The sequence below is a fragment of the Brachionichthys hirsutus genome, chromosome 2 (genome assembly GCF_040956055.1).
Source record: "Brachionichthys hirsutus isolate HB-005 chromosome 2, CSIRO-AGI_Bhir_v1, whole genome shotgun sequence".
NCBI classification, from domain to species: Eukaryota; Metazoa; Chordata; class Actinopteri; order Lophiiformes; family Brachionichthyidae; genus Brachionichthys; species Brachionichthys hirsutus.
This window is the reverse complement of record NC_090898.1, coordinates 5,988,875-6,006,477: the sequence shown is the minus strand read 5'-3', so window position 1 is coordinate 6,006,477 and position 17,603 is coordinate 5,988,875. Positions and strand designations below refer to the sequence as shown.

At 43.9% G+C, this 17,603-nt stretch overlaps 1 protein-coding gene across 1 annotated transcript in view; it reads left to right on the top strand.

Moving 5' to 3' along the window:
• Positions 1–17,603, top strand: part of prdm16 (PR domain containing 16) — a 99,842-nt gene that overhangs the window by 15,669 nt on the left and 66,570 nt on the right. The window contains exon 3 of the mRNA XM_068744787.1: positions 15,799–15,849. Within this exon, the coding sequence (XP_068600888.1) occupies positions 15,799–15,849 (51 nt within the window). The remainder of the gene's footprint in view (positions 1–15,798; positions 15,850–17,603) is intronic.

Below are 17,603 nucleotides of genomic sequence, written 5' to 3'. Positions count from 1 at the left end.
CTCTCTTCTCTCACCCTCTCCCTCTGTCTTTCTCTCTCTCATTAATCAATGTCAAGCTGTCCAACAACAAGGCCTGCATTCTTTTCCTGCCTGCCTCCTCGGGTCCTCGCATATGTCATTGTGCCCTGACCCTCCCCCTCCACCAACTCGGTGGCTGCACCATCATCCTTTCACACTGGCGCAGAGCCGAAACCCAGGCCCACACTGCCACCATGAAAGGTTGTTCAGAGGCAGCGTAAGGACGAGAAGTGAGGAGGAGACATTTCTCTCTCTTCTATCTTTTCTTCCTCTCTTTCCTGTTTCTCTTTGCCAAGGGAAGAAAGGGATTCCATAGGCGTTTACATAATTCATGGCACACACAGGAGAAAACAGGCTATTGAGAAGTTTAAAAAAAAAGTTTGGATGGAGCAGCCATGGCGGGTGGAGGGATATGTATGCCAGTCTTTGTGGCCCCGGACCCATCTTCTTTGCTGCTCTCCATTCATTACCACTCCCCACACACACACACACAGCCATTGTCCCATGTTCGTCATTAACCTCTGGTATAAGTAGGCCACCTCTCCTCCTATCAAGACGTGTCTCCATGGGAAAGAAATCATTTCATCACGTCTTGACAAACCGAGAAAATAGATGTTTTATAGCCCCTTTTCTGCTGATGTGGACATTTTGATGGACACCTCGAAGGTAAAAGTCATCAACCTGAATGTGCTGCAGCTATCAAAGAGGACGGGATTTGCTTAGATCAAATTAAACTTGATTAGGGTTGTGTGAGGCGGCCTCTCTCCATCGGGGCTCATTCCTTAACCGTTTTACATGATACTGACACATGTATAAACGTATAAAATGAGCAACTGCAGCATTTCTACACTTGTCATTTTTCCATGACTCATGGGTGTCCTCCCTTTGCCATGAGCCGCATTAGCTCTTTTTCCATACGGTATGTGTACCATTAACACAAAGCAAGTAAAGAAACCCATAGACCATCTTATCACTAATGCCCATTTTAAACAATTAGCTGTCCCTGTTTACGTTGGATAATGAGACCGCTTCTCGCATGAGCTCCTCGCCATGCTGATTGTTTACAAAGGAGCAGATTGTCTCCAAAGTGAGTATTTATTTGTGGGGAACATGTGCTTAGAAATCCTTTCTCTCTCTGCATCCTCCTTTCCTGAGCATCTGTATGTATTTGTTGTACTAATGAATGGAACAAAAGTTTCCGGGGGCCCTGTAGAAGGGGGGGGGGGGGTCTTGAGGTAGAACAGCCATGGCGAGGCTGAAGAGGGGTCTGCTGAGTGGTCAGTCGCCATGAGTTTGACAGTGAGAGAATTAAGTCAGGGAGAGTGATGTGAGACTTGACCCGGCAACTTTGTCCCTCCTTTCTTCCGCCTTTAAGGCCGGCCCCTCCTCAACCCTTCTCTTCAGATGATAGATGACCCTCCGTCTCATTCATGTCTAAAGCTCTTGCCCCTTCCAGACCTCCGAAGTCACATGTCTGTTCTCTACATTTGTGCACGCACACACACACATTCACACTCATGCCACATGCACACACTATTGCAGCCTTCTGGATAATCTCTTTGACAATCCAGACTTCAGCTGCTCACCCTTACATGCAGACCTGCAAAACCTGCAACAGATACACATACACACAACCACAAACGCTCGCCGTCACTTCTGCCGAACGCTTCACCTCCGGGCAGCAGATATGGATTTGTAAAGAGCTGGAGATGAATGAGCGGATGGATTGATGGATCAGGAGAAGGGCGTAGGTGAGAACAAGGAGTGCAGAAAGGACACTGGGCAGTAAATTACTTTGCCAATCAATCTTCCCCCTGGGTTCTCTTGATTTAAGCTGTCCAACCCCCCCCCCCCCCCCCCCCCTCCCTCTCCTTTCAGCAACCCTCCTACAGTTTGTCAGTAGAAGGCTGGGAAATTGGAAGAAGGGAGAAAAATAGCGTGGTCAAGTTTGGAAGAAATGTTTGGGTATGCATGAGTGGAGTGGGCACAGGAGAGATTTGCTGTGGGCATAGAGGGGCTCTCACAAACTATATATAAAAAAAACTGTTAAGGATGGTTTTCACTGAGCAACCCATTGTATTGCCTCATATATTAGGATCACAAACTTTTCCAATACACACAACTCGGCTTGTTGGTCATCTTGGGTGGCATGAAAGGACGACACACTGACATGACCAAAAGCAAGTGACGATTCCACGCAAACGCCTTTCCTTTTCATTTCTAATGTTACGCCAGTAAAAACAACAAATCGATATTTCTCTGACCACACACACACACACACACACACACACACACACAACAATCTCTTTTACACTTTACACTTGTTTTCTGTCTAGTTTGAGAGTGTCTCTGCCCAGAACTGTGAGGGGAGAATGAGGATGGTTGGGAATGTTAATTTGGTACTTTGTTGTTTTATATAAGCAGGGAAGGAACTATAGTGATGAAGATGATGCAGCGACAGCGGCAAACACAATGTGTTTACTGGTAGGTCTTTTCTTTGGTGTTGTAGGGGATGAAGAGGGCGATGCTGGGTGATGACGTCCGGCTCAGTGAGGCATGTGACTCCCAAACAACTTATTTTTCTGTGAGTGAATTGGACCAAAACACCATGACGGATGGAGAGCAAGAAGCGCCCCATGCCCATAGAAGGGATTAAGATGTCTGTGATACATAGCTGCTGGCTTCCTTCTTCTCCTCCTGTTCTTCACCTCTTTTGCCCTCGGTCACTCTCTTTGGATCTGGGATGGTGGCCAAGTGCCACCGAGGACACTAAGGCTAATAAATCATCCTCGTTTCAACATCTGCCCGGTCCCAGAGGGCTGCCCACTGCTGCCACCCCACCCCTTGTGAAGATGGGTTCCTGGCTTTATTCCACTTCCAGCATCATTCAATATGCCCCCCCTCCCCTTGACACCCCTTCCCTGACAGACAAAACATCTATTCTCCCATGTCCAAGTGAAGAAGAGACCCTCTTTTGGTCTGGTTGACAAAAGCCGTCTGAAGCCAAGATGGGGACTGCCAGTTGAGATGGTGAGACCCGGCAGGGGTGCCCCCCCCCTTCCACTTTTATCCCGCCCGCCATTTGGTTCATCCACCCCTTGGTTTCGCTCTCTCTTTTACTTTTAATACTCCCCTCCTGTGGGGGTCACTTGCTCAACTCGCCCCCCCACCACCCCCACCTCTTTCATAGTAGCGAACTCTCAGCCTCAAATAAAGACATCAAGTGACAGCAGTGGGAGAAAACAGCCAGATTTGGCAGAAAGAGATATTCGACATGGCTGTCAGTGGCTATTCTGCATGTCTTTTGTTCCCTTAGGTGTAGTTAAAATAGATAAATAAACAGTCAGACATTGAAAAGCCAGGATCAGAATGCTTGTTGCATTTATTCATATTGAAGAAGAAAAAGAGGGGGGGGGGGGGGGGGGGTTTCGATTTGATGCCATGGCAAAGGCTAAAAGGAAGAGATTCACTGGATGTTCCGTGCTTTGCTGTAAGGAGGGCTGCAGGACTTTAGTATTGGGTCACTGTGTGGCACAGACAATCTGGGAAGTTGTCTGTGGACTCATCAGTTTAGAAACTGTCTCCACGGTTAATCACAAGGCCTCCTTTACTGTGAATGCACAACTCTCCAAGTAACTCAAAGTCACGCCCAACGACAGGGAGTGCTGCCCATGCATAACTATGCACGAGCAGGAATCCAGGCTGTCTGCTTATATGGAACAAACTCACACAACTTTGACTTATCAAGATGAAAATGTAGAAATGTAGAATGGCAAAGATGACTTTGTTACATTTACAAAAGAAAAATGTCTAAAGTGTATAAACGCACTCCTGCTTTACACTTCAGTTGTGTTTTATGATTTGATTTAAACCACTCTTGTCCTTCGGAGAAACAAATCCTTTTTTTTCATCTTGACAAAACTGGTAAATAAAGGTTTAGAACATTTATTATTCATTATTAATTGAGACAAGTTAGATTGTGTTAATATTGTTGTGTCTTACAAATCAGTGTTTACAGACAGGCCTAAACCTTAACTTTATGCAAATGACTTCATTTTGCCAAAATTACTCAAGCAGGGAAGAACATTTGCAAACAAGGTCCTGTGATGAATTACCCAATTAGTGGTAGTGGCATTTTTTGGTTTCTTACTTTATTCTGAATTATGTTGATGGAGGCACTGTAATTAATGCTTTTTTTTATGTTGTTGGGTCATTATGCATGAAAATGTATTTCCCCTCTAAATTAGAGCTTTGAATGTTTGCTCATTAAAAGTATCAAGGGTTTCAGGATAGGAATAAATCGCCACAAAAGTTTCCTGATAAACATTGTTTTCTGCATTCCACGCTCAATATTCTGCACAAAATAGTAATCAGACTAAATTTAAATTAAGTATCTTTGAATACAATAAAGAAAAAGGAATCTGTAATCTGATTTTCAGCTCCCAGGCAGACTGCATTCCTTTCCAGCTCCTCTCTCCCCCTGCACATTTATATTTCCAATTAGCCTTTGAGAAGAATGGCTAATTTACCACAGCGAGAAGGCGCCTGATGTCTCAATCTGCTGGCTGTCAAAAGGCGTCTCACTTCCAGGGACACACAAACTTCTTGGTGAAAGCATGCTCTGCTGCAGTGTGAGAGCTGAGAGCAGCTCGGATCCAGGATGAGGATGGCGAGGAAACATTTTTTAATGCAAAAACAAATAAGACAAGAGCATTAAGCAATAAAGAAGAGGGGTCTCATTGAGACGCCAGATCGGCAGAACAAGCAGCGGTTCAGGAGTGGCCCCAGATTGACTCGTCTGTGAGTGTGCAGCCAGCCAGATCCTCCACACAACACCCACATTGTCCACGGTGCCAAAGAGCCAAAGCAGCGCTCCACTCCTTAGGGGGGCTGCCTGAGATGATCGCATTATAGATACATGCTAGCCTTGGCCTAACCTTCCGTATACAGTGTGGAGCACTCATTGGAAAGGCACATGAAAGTCATTGAACGCTACAGGATGGATAAGCCCACATTTCTACAAAGCTGCTTTGAATAGTCTTTAGAAATCCTATAAAGAGAACACTTCTGATCTCCGGATCGAAACTATATTTAAAGTTCAATATGGAAGGCTAACCCTCTGCATATACTTTGGCCAGAGGTTACGTCTCATACCATCATGTCAGTCACACATCGGTCTTAATGCCTGCTGTCATTGTCTGTGTGTGTGCCGTTTGAGACGTTAGCTGTTCACGTCAGCTGATAAACACTTATCCATTGGCACAGTGGCCGTCCTTCATTTGTAGATTATCATCTTTCTGCTATCTTTTTATATATGCATCTCTGGTATCATCACCTTCCAGTGTCCACAAATTTGCCATCTCACTCATTTCATCGGCCTCAGCAGAATCATCGTCCACCGCCACCACCCGTGTTGGATGCATCCAGCTGGCTAAGTCTAATTATCACTTGTAATCTGCTGCAAAACAACGGATCTTTTGTCCAGATTGTTTCCCCTGATTTTTGCTGCATTGAAAACTGAGGCAGTGGGAAGGAAAGCGATAAGGGGAGCTTGTGAATCATTTGCAAGAACCCATTGGATTCATAACTCAGCGGTTTTGGCTGCAGTTCTCTGTCAGCTATGGATCTTCCATCTTTTTTCTTGGGCCATTACGAGGATCCCTGTCTGTCTTGACGGGAAACCTCAAAAGCTGTGGCGCTATCATGCTGCGTAATGGTCAGTCGCAAGCAGCCAAGCTATACTTCCCTCAGCGCCGATAGGGAGAGAGAGAACGAGAGATTCCTGTCTGGCTCCCAAAACCCAAACAACATTAGTGGCACTGTCCTATTTCTCCTGCGCTCCATTTTCCAGTCTTCTGTTAAGCATACAGAATTCCCCGCAAAATGTTGTTTCAGCTTCTATCCCTCAACTGTCATTAACCCGAAGCCGGCTGACACTCCCTTCGCCGTCTATGTGTCTGCAGCCAGTCCCTCGTTCATTGACTCCAATCAGTGGCCACGGCCGTTATCTTGCTGCAGGGCAGCCCTGTGATAACACTGTTAACAGCGGTAATGTGTGGTGTGAGGGAGCCACTGGAACTGCCACTGTCAGGCTGAATGAGCGAGGTCAAGTGCTTTTAACATCTGGTGATGCTACACCAAATTTGCCGTCGCTTCATTTTATGCTCCCCTCTCCTCCCACGCATTGCACCTCTTCTTTGCGCTCTGTTCAAACTCTGCAGTGTCTATCTTCAGCCATCCAAAAATCTTCCCATGTTCTGTGCTCCCTAAAGTGAACAGTGTGTGAGGGGGGGACAACAAGACTTGACTGAGCTCAGCTGAATTAAACAGGGCCTTCTCTCTCCGCGCGTGCCGTAGGGAAAACATTGGTGTTATTTTAGAAATCGCAGCGCCGATGATGAATGTGGGCCTTGAGGAGTGTGTCATCGTTCCTTAACGACAGAGGCCGAATCCCGAATAAAGCCAGTACTGTGTTCGGTCCTACAGCCCAAGGACAGATACGTTTCCTCTCACCAAGCTTTCCCCTCCCATCCCCCTTTGTACAATAGCTCAACTGCAAACTACAAATTGAAATCAGTTTCTTCCCTGCTCATTTCTTCATTTTTCTATGTTTAAATAGACGGAGGCATGGATGACAACTGGCTTGGTTCTTACTTCACAGAGCTAAAAATAACAAAAGAAGCCAAGAACGTATTTGCAAACATTAGCTCCAAATAATTGCACTTGTTAGGTGACTAATGGAAAGTCCTGACTGCAAATTGTTACCATGCAACTGCCCCAATAAAGTCGTCCATTATCGTCCCGTGGACCGGCCAGACAGACAGCTATAAACCAGGGTCAAGAAAGCATAGTAACAAGCCGCATCTACGTGTGTATGCCATTTTGACAGCCAGGATCCTTATGATGGCTCTAAATCAGAGCGTGTAACGTGGAATCAGTGGCACCAGTGAAGATAATGCTGATAAGAGGTTTTAGCCGCTGATGATGCCAGTGATAAACATCAGTAAGGTTTGACGAGTCTTAAGTCTGAGATGTGTAAATGGGACTTAGTATCCCCTGCTGAAGGTTCCTGCTGATAACGAAAGCGCATGATAAGCTGGAACATCTATCTTATATAGAGATAGTCCCTGCTCCACGCTAATAGGGTTGTAAAGGGCCTTCAACTTATATGGCCCTGCTAATAAACTGATATATGATGAGCCCCAAGGCCAACTGAATGGATATTCACCTGCTTGTTGGAGATCTTAATTTTGTAAAGAGTTACTTGATTTAGTGCTCCAGGCTGTCATCTCTCATACTGATGAAACAATTCTTAGCTTAGTTGTCATGGAAGCTGGAATTTGTAATGATTTCTGCGATGTATTAAATTTCTATTGGCACTGTCTTACACCAAAGTCCACTCATGTAAAAAAAATATATATATTCCATTCAGTGCTCCAGAATAACCACAAGCATCATATCATTGCTTTTGCAACATCATTGCAACGCGGCCTTTTGAAGTCTGAGACTGTCCCTGAGATTATCAATGTCAGTAACACTTCAACTCATCGTGGGGCTTGAAGGCAGAAAGATCAGACACTGGCCTTTGTACACTGGAGTGGGTTTGCTACAATTTGCTTCGAGTTTTCAAGGCCAAATAAAAAAAAAGACAGAAGATGGGCGCCCCAAAATGTAACTGTGCAACGGCGAGACGTCTAGGATGTTTTCCGTTTCATCCCACACACAAACAGAGCATTCAAACCAGTCGAATGAAGAGGACAATGGCCAATCATGCAATTACAATGTTCCGTAACCATCTAATCAATTTTGTTAGCTTCGTAAATCACGACTGCTTGACATTTATTGCGGAGGTGATGGGTTGATCCTGTGGACTTGGAGACAGCTCTCCTGGTGATAAATGCTGCTATCTCTGGACAGCAAGGATAGCGCGTGCTCAGGAAGACATATGGAGGCTTGAAAATAGAAGGAAAGAGCGGGCACACGCAGCTGAGGCGACAAATGGAAGACCCAATGAATCAATTCTCTGCAAAGTGCTGGACGAGCCATTTACACAATATTTTAGATCTCGCGTTTCCCAATTCTGCCGTGGCTTTTCCACTTTGTGTGGCCTTCGTTACTTTGGCCGATGCAATATTCTTGCTGCAGTGTTCTTGTTTGTAACGGATTGTAATGTGTGTCAGTTTACAGTTGTTCTTTTGCTCCTTATTGCTGTTACAGAGTGTGGAAACGTTTCATGTAATGCCTTGAACACTGCATGTACTTAATGCAATGCAAGAGAACAGAATTTGTGTGTGTTCTTCACTAAAGCGAAACCTTTTCTGGAGCAGTATCTCCAGACAATATCTCTTGGCAGTAGCATCTACCTTAATTGCTCTCCCTCTCTCTTTTCTATGATTATCCCATGAAAATAATTTGAACAGCCATCAAAAGCTATCCCAAAAATAAACAGACGCTGTAGTTCCAGTTCATTTGTAATACATAAATGCTTTTTAGTGTTTAATCTCCACATCACACTCATGGTAATAGCAGCCATTAGAACTATTAAACTGTTATCATTGCTGGTATGTAGATCATGAACACGCTTCGGTCAGTGGTAATTGATGCTTGAATAAAAGTCCCATTTTAATCTTGACGATGGCATCAAAAGAATGCGGGAAACCTCGCTCGCTCTTTCCTCTTTTTAGTAAAAGAAGAACATTGTTTTGTACGTCTCAATTTAGTTATAGGTTCTAGGTTATAGAAAAATGACTGTGTGCTTAAGTGTAATGGTGCAATACAAGTGACTGAAAACACGGGCTACCTCTCTAACAAGGAGTGTCTTGTGAATGTACAGATCTGTTTACTCTTTCCTCCGCCCACACCACACTATTCGCCCATGTCCTGCTGATGACCTAGCATTTAAGCTCTACATCTTCCTTGTAAACACAGAGGCCACAGCAGTACAAAAAGACCATTGAGAGAATAAAGGCAGGCTTACAGAACCAGGTGGATACTTCAGGCACGCAGCAGAAAAACGGAGGAGGTGTCGGAGATGTGTCACAATTGTTTCTGCTGAAATTATGTAATGATCTGTACGACAGATCAAACTCATATATACCCGAGTGCAAGAAAAACAAGAACGCACTCAAACCTCTGAGAAGGAAATCGACCGTCAGGCTTTGTTTATTTATCTGCTGGATGCTTCTCATCAGCAAGTCACTCAGTGTGGCTTTGGTCTTCACAAGCATCAGCATCAGCATCATCATGCATAGGGCTTGACCTCTGGAAGACACCTCCGAACCCTGAAGAAAGCCCTTGCTTGTCAGAGGCACTGCCCCATATATGCCTGTACTTAGCCTACAAGTCACTGGAGACTTTTCACTTCTTTATTTTGGCCTGTGCCCAAGCTACCTGTATATGTGAACGCCAGAAGAAATCATGTATACAAGTAAAGTTAATACAGATATAAAAAAATTTGCAGTCTCCAAAGCAAAATCTTCTCAAAATGTATTCCTCTCGTCTACTGTCTCGTCTACTTTCTCTTTCTTGTCAGTCTTTGAAGAAAGAGACCAAAACCCCTGTGAATGTTGAAATATGCAAACAGTGTATATATTTAGTCGACCTCAATAAATGATATGCATTTTACTGGCCAGTTATCTATCATCAGGTGACAATATATCAGTGGCTGCAGTCCAGAAATGCCCCTGATGTGATGAGAGATCCCTCTCTCTGTGCTCTTGCATCCTTTTCTACTTACCTAAAGGAATTCCTGGTTTGAATTAGCAATTCATATTGGCACTAGGCAGAGGAACAGACAGTGTGGCCTAGTATATGTTTCTAAATACACAAATTCAGTTTTGCAAGGGGAAATGGAGATATGAAACATATGACATTGCTCAGCTCAAAAGCCAGTATCAGATTTATGTGGTGCATAAATATAAAACATTCATGTATGCATATGTTGTATGGACATCTGGCTCAGCTGAGGTATGTGAAATGAAAAGTATCCATGGCATGACCTTTGATTCGATATATGCCCTCAAGTCAAGACCCTAAATCTTACTTCAATATCCGCCTTGCTACGAGGTGATGTGTGTGTCACGGAGAGAATAGATCATTTATAATAAGGCAACGTTATGTTTCTTCCTGCTGCCGCATATCGATAAACTGCAACCTTTATCAAAATGAATAGGGAGTAACTTATAGATCATTATCTGAAAGGCATGCCACAGCAGCTGCTGTGTAGGCAATCCTCTTAGGCCAAAAGGTAAGGTTATTTATTAGGGCTGAACCCTGCGGCTGTCACAGCATCTGCTGGCAGAAGATCTATTGGCACACCCTTATTCACTTATGATTATTACTGATCATCTTCCCAAATGACTTATCAATAAAGCAGAGGCCAAGCAAATAATTTATCTGTACAGTTCTGTCGATATCAAGTTCAGAGTCAACGGCCTTAAAAGGATAAAGGGCCGTGGATATCAGTGAAGGATGGTCGATCAAGGCCTTCATGAAAATATGACCTTTTTTAATACATTTGTGGAATCCTGCTCTTTTTTTTTTTTTTGACAGGGGTGAATGTCTTTCAAAAGGTTTATTTGCTAAGTGCAAACCTCATGTTGATACATCACTTTCTTGACTTCAAATGACTGCAGCTGTCAGACTTAGGAATACAAATATTTGAATTGCCCATTCGTACCAGGTGTATGTGTGGCACCAAGGCCTCGCAGGTCCACGCAAGACCTGTGAATCTTACAAAAGATAGAATCGATGAGTCAAGAAGTCAGTGTAAACGCTGCCAGGTTATTTCACTGTGGCATTTTCTTCATGAATCACACAAAGGCTCTTAGGACACACGGGGTCAATGCTGGTTCGGTAAATATCAGCCGTTTGTATTTGACAAGTGGCCGTGACTTTCCAGAGTCGCACAATAGTTCCGCGTGTTTGCCTTCCAAATCTAACCTTTGTGCGCAAAGCTCTATCTCACAAACAATTCTTAGTGCCGTCACAAGCCGCACCCTGCCTAGGCCCATCTGGGTGTACTGGTTGGGCAACAGCGTTAGAGTAGTGCATTGTGATAAGCGTCTAGCTCGCCTCGTTCTCTTAGACAATTGCATCACCTGCATTCCTTCAGCATCAATTTCTTTTGGCTTTGCCAACAGGCTGTATCATTTTCTCACATTAAGCTTCAAAGCATAAGTGGACAAGGGCGATAAGGACACAAACTGCGATTACATTCATAATCACCTTCTTTATCAACGAAGACAGAGAAAGAGAGGGAAAGGTTACGATCAGCACTCCTCTTTTGTTAGCCTCTGCGAAAGCTCCTCAAGTCTCCATTTGTTAATGTAATCATATACATTGATTCTGTGTGATGCACACCGAGGTTCCTGCGATTTAGCGGTGCAAATTTCTGCCCTTGTTCCTCCTCTCTGGCCTCAGCCTTCCCACCTCCCTATTTAGAGCAACCTCATTGTTGAGGCATGTTTTTAAGACATGGCTCTGGTCTTGTTTTGGTCAGCTGTCAAGGCTCCTATCTCTGGGAAGTCCAGAAATAGCTCCATTTTGCACCCCTTTAAAAGACAATCCAGAGAAACAACTTGGAACCACAACCAGGCTGGCATTTGACTCGATGTGAAAAAGCAGACCAAATCAGACATGCACCCTTAGTCAAACAATCTAGCTGACTCTGGCAGAAATGTGTAATAGGTCTGTTATCACAGAGTCAAGAGATATCAAGGAACAAAAAACACTGGAGACTACGTATCCCCACTTCTTTTTCTTCCTTTTTTGGAGCAGTCGTGCAGCTTCATTGATTGTAAAATTCTGATCAGACTCACTTTTATCTTAGAGTCACAGAAATCAGAGGCATTTGTCGAGGTCAGGTTTAACACAATCGTTAGCTCTTATTTTATAAGGTCCGCCAATTCTGTCTCCACTTTCAGCTTTCTTTACATTTTTTTCTTTCCTGCTCTCAAACACAAATACACTTTTTTTCCTGCATGATCCAACATGAAATGCAGTGAAACACTTCCTTCTGAAATATTAATAGCCCGTAGTAGTGCTGGGTATTGCCACCACAATTAAACCTTGTCACTATGCCAAGAAGCTGCAAAAGTTCCCAATAAATGCGTAGCAAAACTTTCAATTTGTGGCTTTCTTGGTGTGGCTCTTTCAGCCAATGGGTTGCCAGTCAGGGCCCGGGTTCAAATAGCCCTGAGGTTTACTTGCTGCTGGTTCTTTTTGGAAACTTGTGGCTTTGCGACATCCACAGCCATCCATGGGGAAATGCTGCTCTATTGCCTCATATTATCCAGAGTTGAGGAGGAAGAGGAGCGTTTTTGCAACAGAATGCTAACATTTTCCGACAATGCCAGCAGAGCCCTCTTCTCCTTGCACCTGAGGATTATGATAATCAAGCTTTATAAGATTCTCCTCGAGCATGGCCATCTCATCAGTGAACTGTATGACTGGAATATTACTGGGTGGGTCAATATCTTCCGAGGTTATCCATTGTGGGTCCTCAACAGAAAACCCCATGTGATATTTGTGTGCGTGTGTGTGTGCGTGTGCGTGCGTGTGTGTGTGTTTTAAATAAGTTCTGGAAATAAACCGAGTGAGGTTTTGCTCTGTCGTGTTTCGGACTGACAAGTCTTGTAAAAATAAGGAGGCAGTCCACTCATTGAGTGTCTCTCCCCACACTGTGTTTTCATTTGTACATTTGGTCATCACAGCTTGTCAATTCGAATGGTGCAAAAGTGGTGCTAAAAACAATTCGAATGGTGCAAAAGTGGTGCTAAAAACAACCCATCCTGACTCTGTCCAATAACAAAAGCTGTGCTATGAAACACTAATAATGGTGGGGCTTTCCCTACCGCCTTAGTGTGAATGTACACACTACAGACATGGTGAGAAGCTACCCCACACACACACACACACTCGCACACACACAAGCATACCCCTAATGAGGGTCTGGACAGCTCTTCGTGGAAGGATCCTGCAGGTGGCTGCACTTTCATAAAGCCACGACTGGATTTGTTTATGTTTGAGGTCATATGGGCCAGAGAGAGACGTTTGTGTGCCCAGACACACACCTTGCACAGACCTTCTAATTACCCTTACTTCAGTGTTTTCTCTTTTCCATAAGACATATCGACATGTCAGCATTCAGCAGGCTAGATACAGAACGAATGGACAATTTTCCCTCTCTCTGTGTAGCGGAAAACCTATCCCTTTGAATATAGGCTCTATTTGGACCGACGCAGAGTAAAAGTCACTTTGAGATGATGATGACACGTGCAATAAATCATAGCCCTGCTCGTCAGTGGCCAATCACATTTTCCTTTTCTTAATTAATAGCTTATTTATTTGCTTGGCAGGGTCTTGCTGCAAGCCTGTGGCATTTTGTGTGTTTCCGTCTCAGTGTGTTTGTGTGGCATGAGTTTCTGTCTAGGAGTGTGTGTGTGTGTGTGTGTGTGTGTGTGTGTGTGTATGTTTAAAATATGCGTGTGTCGAAAGAGCATCCCCACCTGCCTTTGTGTTACAGTTATTACCATTATTGCAAAAGCCCTTGCAATATTTGTGACAATATTTAAATGTCACTTCTTGCAAAATGCAAAAAATAATAATAATAAACTTTCAACAGTGAAACTATTTGAATTAGAATTACATGAAATTCAAAGCCAGGAAGTTTTCTAATTAACATTTGCCTGACTGTCAGCTTAGTGTCTCTCTTGCCAAAAGTGAGATTTGGACGATAGATAGTATGCAGCGTCCCGACCCCCCCACCCCACCTGAAGCTGAAAGACATTAAGTCATCAGTAAAAACCACTCACGTCTGCCTGCACGTCTTCTACAGTTCTAGGTTACTCTTGCACAATTTGATACACACACATATTTACACATGGCATGTCGCTAACCAGAGCAAGGGGAAAGTCCAGAAATTGTCCGGTAGTTGTTGAACGCCTGGTAGCATTTTAGTCAACGCAGCCAAGCTGTTGGTTTTGTAAACTGTTGCAGCTGGTCTTGTGCAGTGCAATAAAGGGGGGAGTCCCTTCTCTCTCTCTCCCCATGTTTTAAGCTCACAGGCACATATGTGATTTTAAGATTTGAATTAGATTCATTCATTCATCTTCCTGACCACTTTGTCCATTACCGGGTTGCAGGTTGTGCTGAAGCCTTTTCCTGCAATCAACAGGCGAAAGGCGGGGTACACCCTGGACAAGCCGCCAGTTCATCGCAGGGCCACACACAGACAATCATTCACACACACATTCACAATTTGCATGCTTTTGGTGGTGGGGGGGGAAGCTGGAGAACCCATGCCGGCTATTTCCGCATACACAATCCATAGATACACCTTCACGATGTAGCTGCATGGAGGGTTGGGGTTCTCATCTACCGATATGTTAAATCCTACGCAGTAAAGAAAGAAGATTTTCAGACTTTTAGCCACAGGGGAGACAGCAGCATTTTATGGGGATGGCATGTTGACTTTTTGAAACTAATTTAAGGAACAGAATATTTCTGTCACAGTTGGGACGATGTGTGAGAATCTTGGTTGTAATTGCAACCATTTGGACAGGCTGGGAGACACAACCTAATGCAGTAAATCACAGCAGACGGTGCATCGGGACACACATGAACCCTCTGGTTCAAGGTGTATTGACGGGAGAGGAGAGTCTGAAGGCGAATGTCTGAGAACTTCTGCGTTTTTACAAATTGTATTTCTGTGCGGAATACGTTTTTATTGCGGACAAAACAATTGATGTTTATCTCAAGGCATACGTGAGAGCCTACACATCCATGAGCTCATATGCTCGCGACACACTCACAATTAGTCATTACTTCCTGTGAATTGCGGCCTTGTAGAGAAAGGTGCATAAAGGAACTTGCTGTGTCCTAGAATTCAAAGAAAGCGCCACAGTTTCCACCGCAGATTCCACAGCAGATAAATGTCTCTTTCCCAATTATGGTGGGCCACACTGGCTTAGGAAATACAAACTTCAATATGTCAGCTGTAATAAAAAGGCAGTCAGTCTTGTCACAACGACCCAAACAGCACGCCTACTGTTAGAGGGCAGATGGGGAGGATAGTGAGCAGGAAAAGGGAGGCCGAGATGCCGTGTGTCTGTGCTTGAGGACGTTTTATAGGCCTAGTTTCACCTCACTCAGTTAAGTGCCAGGCTGACCACCCCCCACACACACACACTCCAACCTGAAAACAGTCTGCATTTCTTCTTTAATCCTCGGTTTCTATCAATGGGCTTCAGAGAGGCAGAGAAAGACGACGAGAGACTCTTGGTTGCCATTACGTATGTGAAACGCTCCCTCATTGCGCCCGAGCAGCCCCATCTCTTCATAATTCCCCCCCCACTTCCTTCATTTCCTCTGGCAGACACTGGGAGCTTTCTACCACCCATCTGCCCCCAGTAAATATTGCTTGAAGGCTTAATTACACACACGCTCACAGACACAGTCTCAGTGAAATTTCCTTCAACGATGAAGCGGAGAATTAAAGTCCAATCTGTGGGGCATTCATTCATCAGTGTGGGTGTGTTGCTTGCCTCTGTATGTGTGTGTGTGTGTTTTTGTGACCTCTTGGTCCATTATTATATGGTCACATTCGTAGGCCAGAGGGTCTTTATGATGAACTGTGAACGGCCTATACTCATGTCATCAAGCAGTCAGACCCTACGGCTTGATCATCGCAGGGATCAATAATCTCTTATAGGAAACAGGCATTTGAATAATAGTGTCAGGTTTGACACCATGAACCGTGATCGTGTATCCCTTTCTCAGCAGATGATGAACGACCATGAAGACGCCTCCCCAGACCGCTGCATCAAAAAGGTAGGATAGCTATTTTAAAATATATGTATTCATACTGCCTCTTTTCTTCTGCTCTGTGCGGCAACGCCACTGGGTTTATATCCTATATCAAAAGTCTCAAAGTCAAAACACAAAATAGAGAGCATGTTACTGTTTAACAGTTTAACAAACAATATAACATGCTTTAAATGCTCCTCACACTCACTGCTCATTTCTTAATATACTGTCATTGAATCATTAAGGTATTCATGAATGTGATTTTGTGTGTGATGTTTGTTGTAATCCTGAAAAGAGATCTTGATGTCAATGAGATTTCCTGAATGAAATAAGGCTTTAACTTTATAAGAGCTGCTGGCTATACAGAAAACATCATATATATATATATATATATATATGCAAGCTTTGAATGGAGCACTTCTTAAAATAGCTACATTGATTGACTGCACATGATTTTATCGGAGTAAAATCTGCTGAGCTTTCCACAAAGGCGTCAACATAACATACGTATGCTGAGGATCATAAATTTAAAAAGTTGAATCAGTAAATCATCTCTTTATGCCAGATTGATTGGCAAAGAAGACCATCAGACGTTGATCTGGGTTCTAGGAAGCCCTTTCTTTAGTCTCTCTCACACACACACGCACACACACACACACACACAGTGGCTGATACGTCCCATTGACCAGTCACTGACCACTTTATGAGGTGATAAATTTATTGAAGAGGTTGGGCAGTTTGTTTTTACAGCCAGTGTCAATGGGTCAAGACAGGACAGCGAGAGAGTTCATGTCCATCTAATGGTCCATGAAGGAACAATGTCCACAGCAGAGCGGGAACACACACAGCCATAGCTCCAACTCAGGCCAATGGCAGCTGGAATATAAATCAATGGTTGAAACATGACAGTCATAAATTATGTGGGATTATTTCAGATTTAAGTTGAACAGCAGCCTTGCTTTTGGCATTCTCTCAAAATGTCGTTCTTCTTAATATCCAAAATGTTTCCGATAAATGTCCGTCAGCATGACATGGTTGAAAAATGACTTTGAAATAGAAACACTTGTTCTTGTATATGTCTTGATGGAAGACACCCAAACATCTTCTAAATGCCACACGATGCATCCATAATGAATTTAGCCATTGAAGAAATGAAGGGGCAGATTTGGAGACGTGGCTTCTTGATGGGCGACGACCAAACGCTCCGATCCGAGAGCGGTGGGTGAGAGCAGAGAGCGCTTTACAAGATGTGTCTCACCTCCTATTTCTCTTGGCCTGTTTTACAATTATGACCAATTTGGCCCTCAGGAGAACAAAATCAAGTTTCCTCATTTGCATCTCAGGTCAAGGGTCTAGCTGCTGTGCCCTCTATAATCAGGAGGCCTACAAATCCCAGACTGCTTGGTTGATGTGAAATCCTGCATTAGTCCATGAGCTTATTTTAAGCATTGACCGCAGGTGGTTTGAGTTGTTCCCTGTTCCCCACATGTTCTTACAATGTGGAAAAACCTAGATGGTTTTATAAACTACCTCACCACCTTTCATGTGTGAGTGGTCCTATCCTCTCTACACACACACACACACACACACACACACACACGTGATCCCGACTACAACTACACACATGCATATGTGCACTGATGGTTGCATACATTTGTTGTAGGTAAACACTTGGGCTTACAGATGACAGAACACAGACCAACGGTGCAGTTGCACACAAACACACACACACTAGCCACAGCTCATTATGCAGAGTGTGAGTTGCGGTGGGCCCTCAT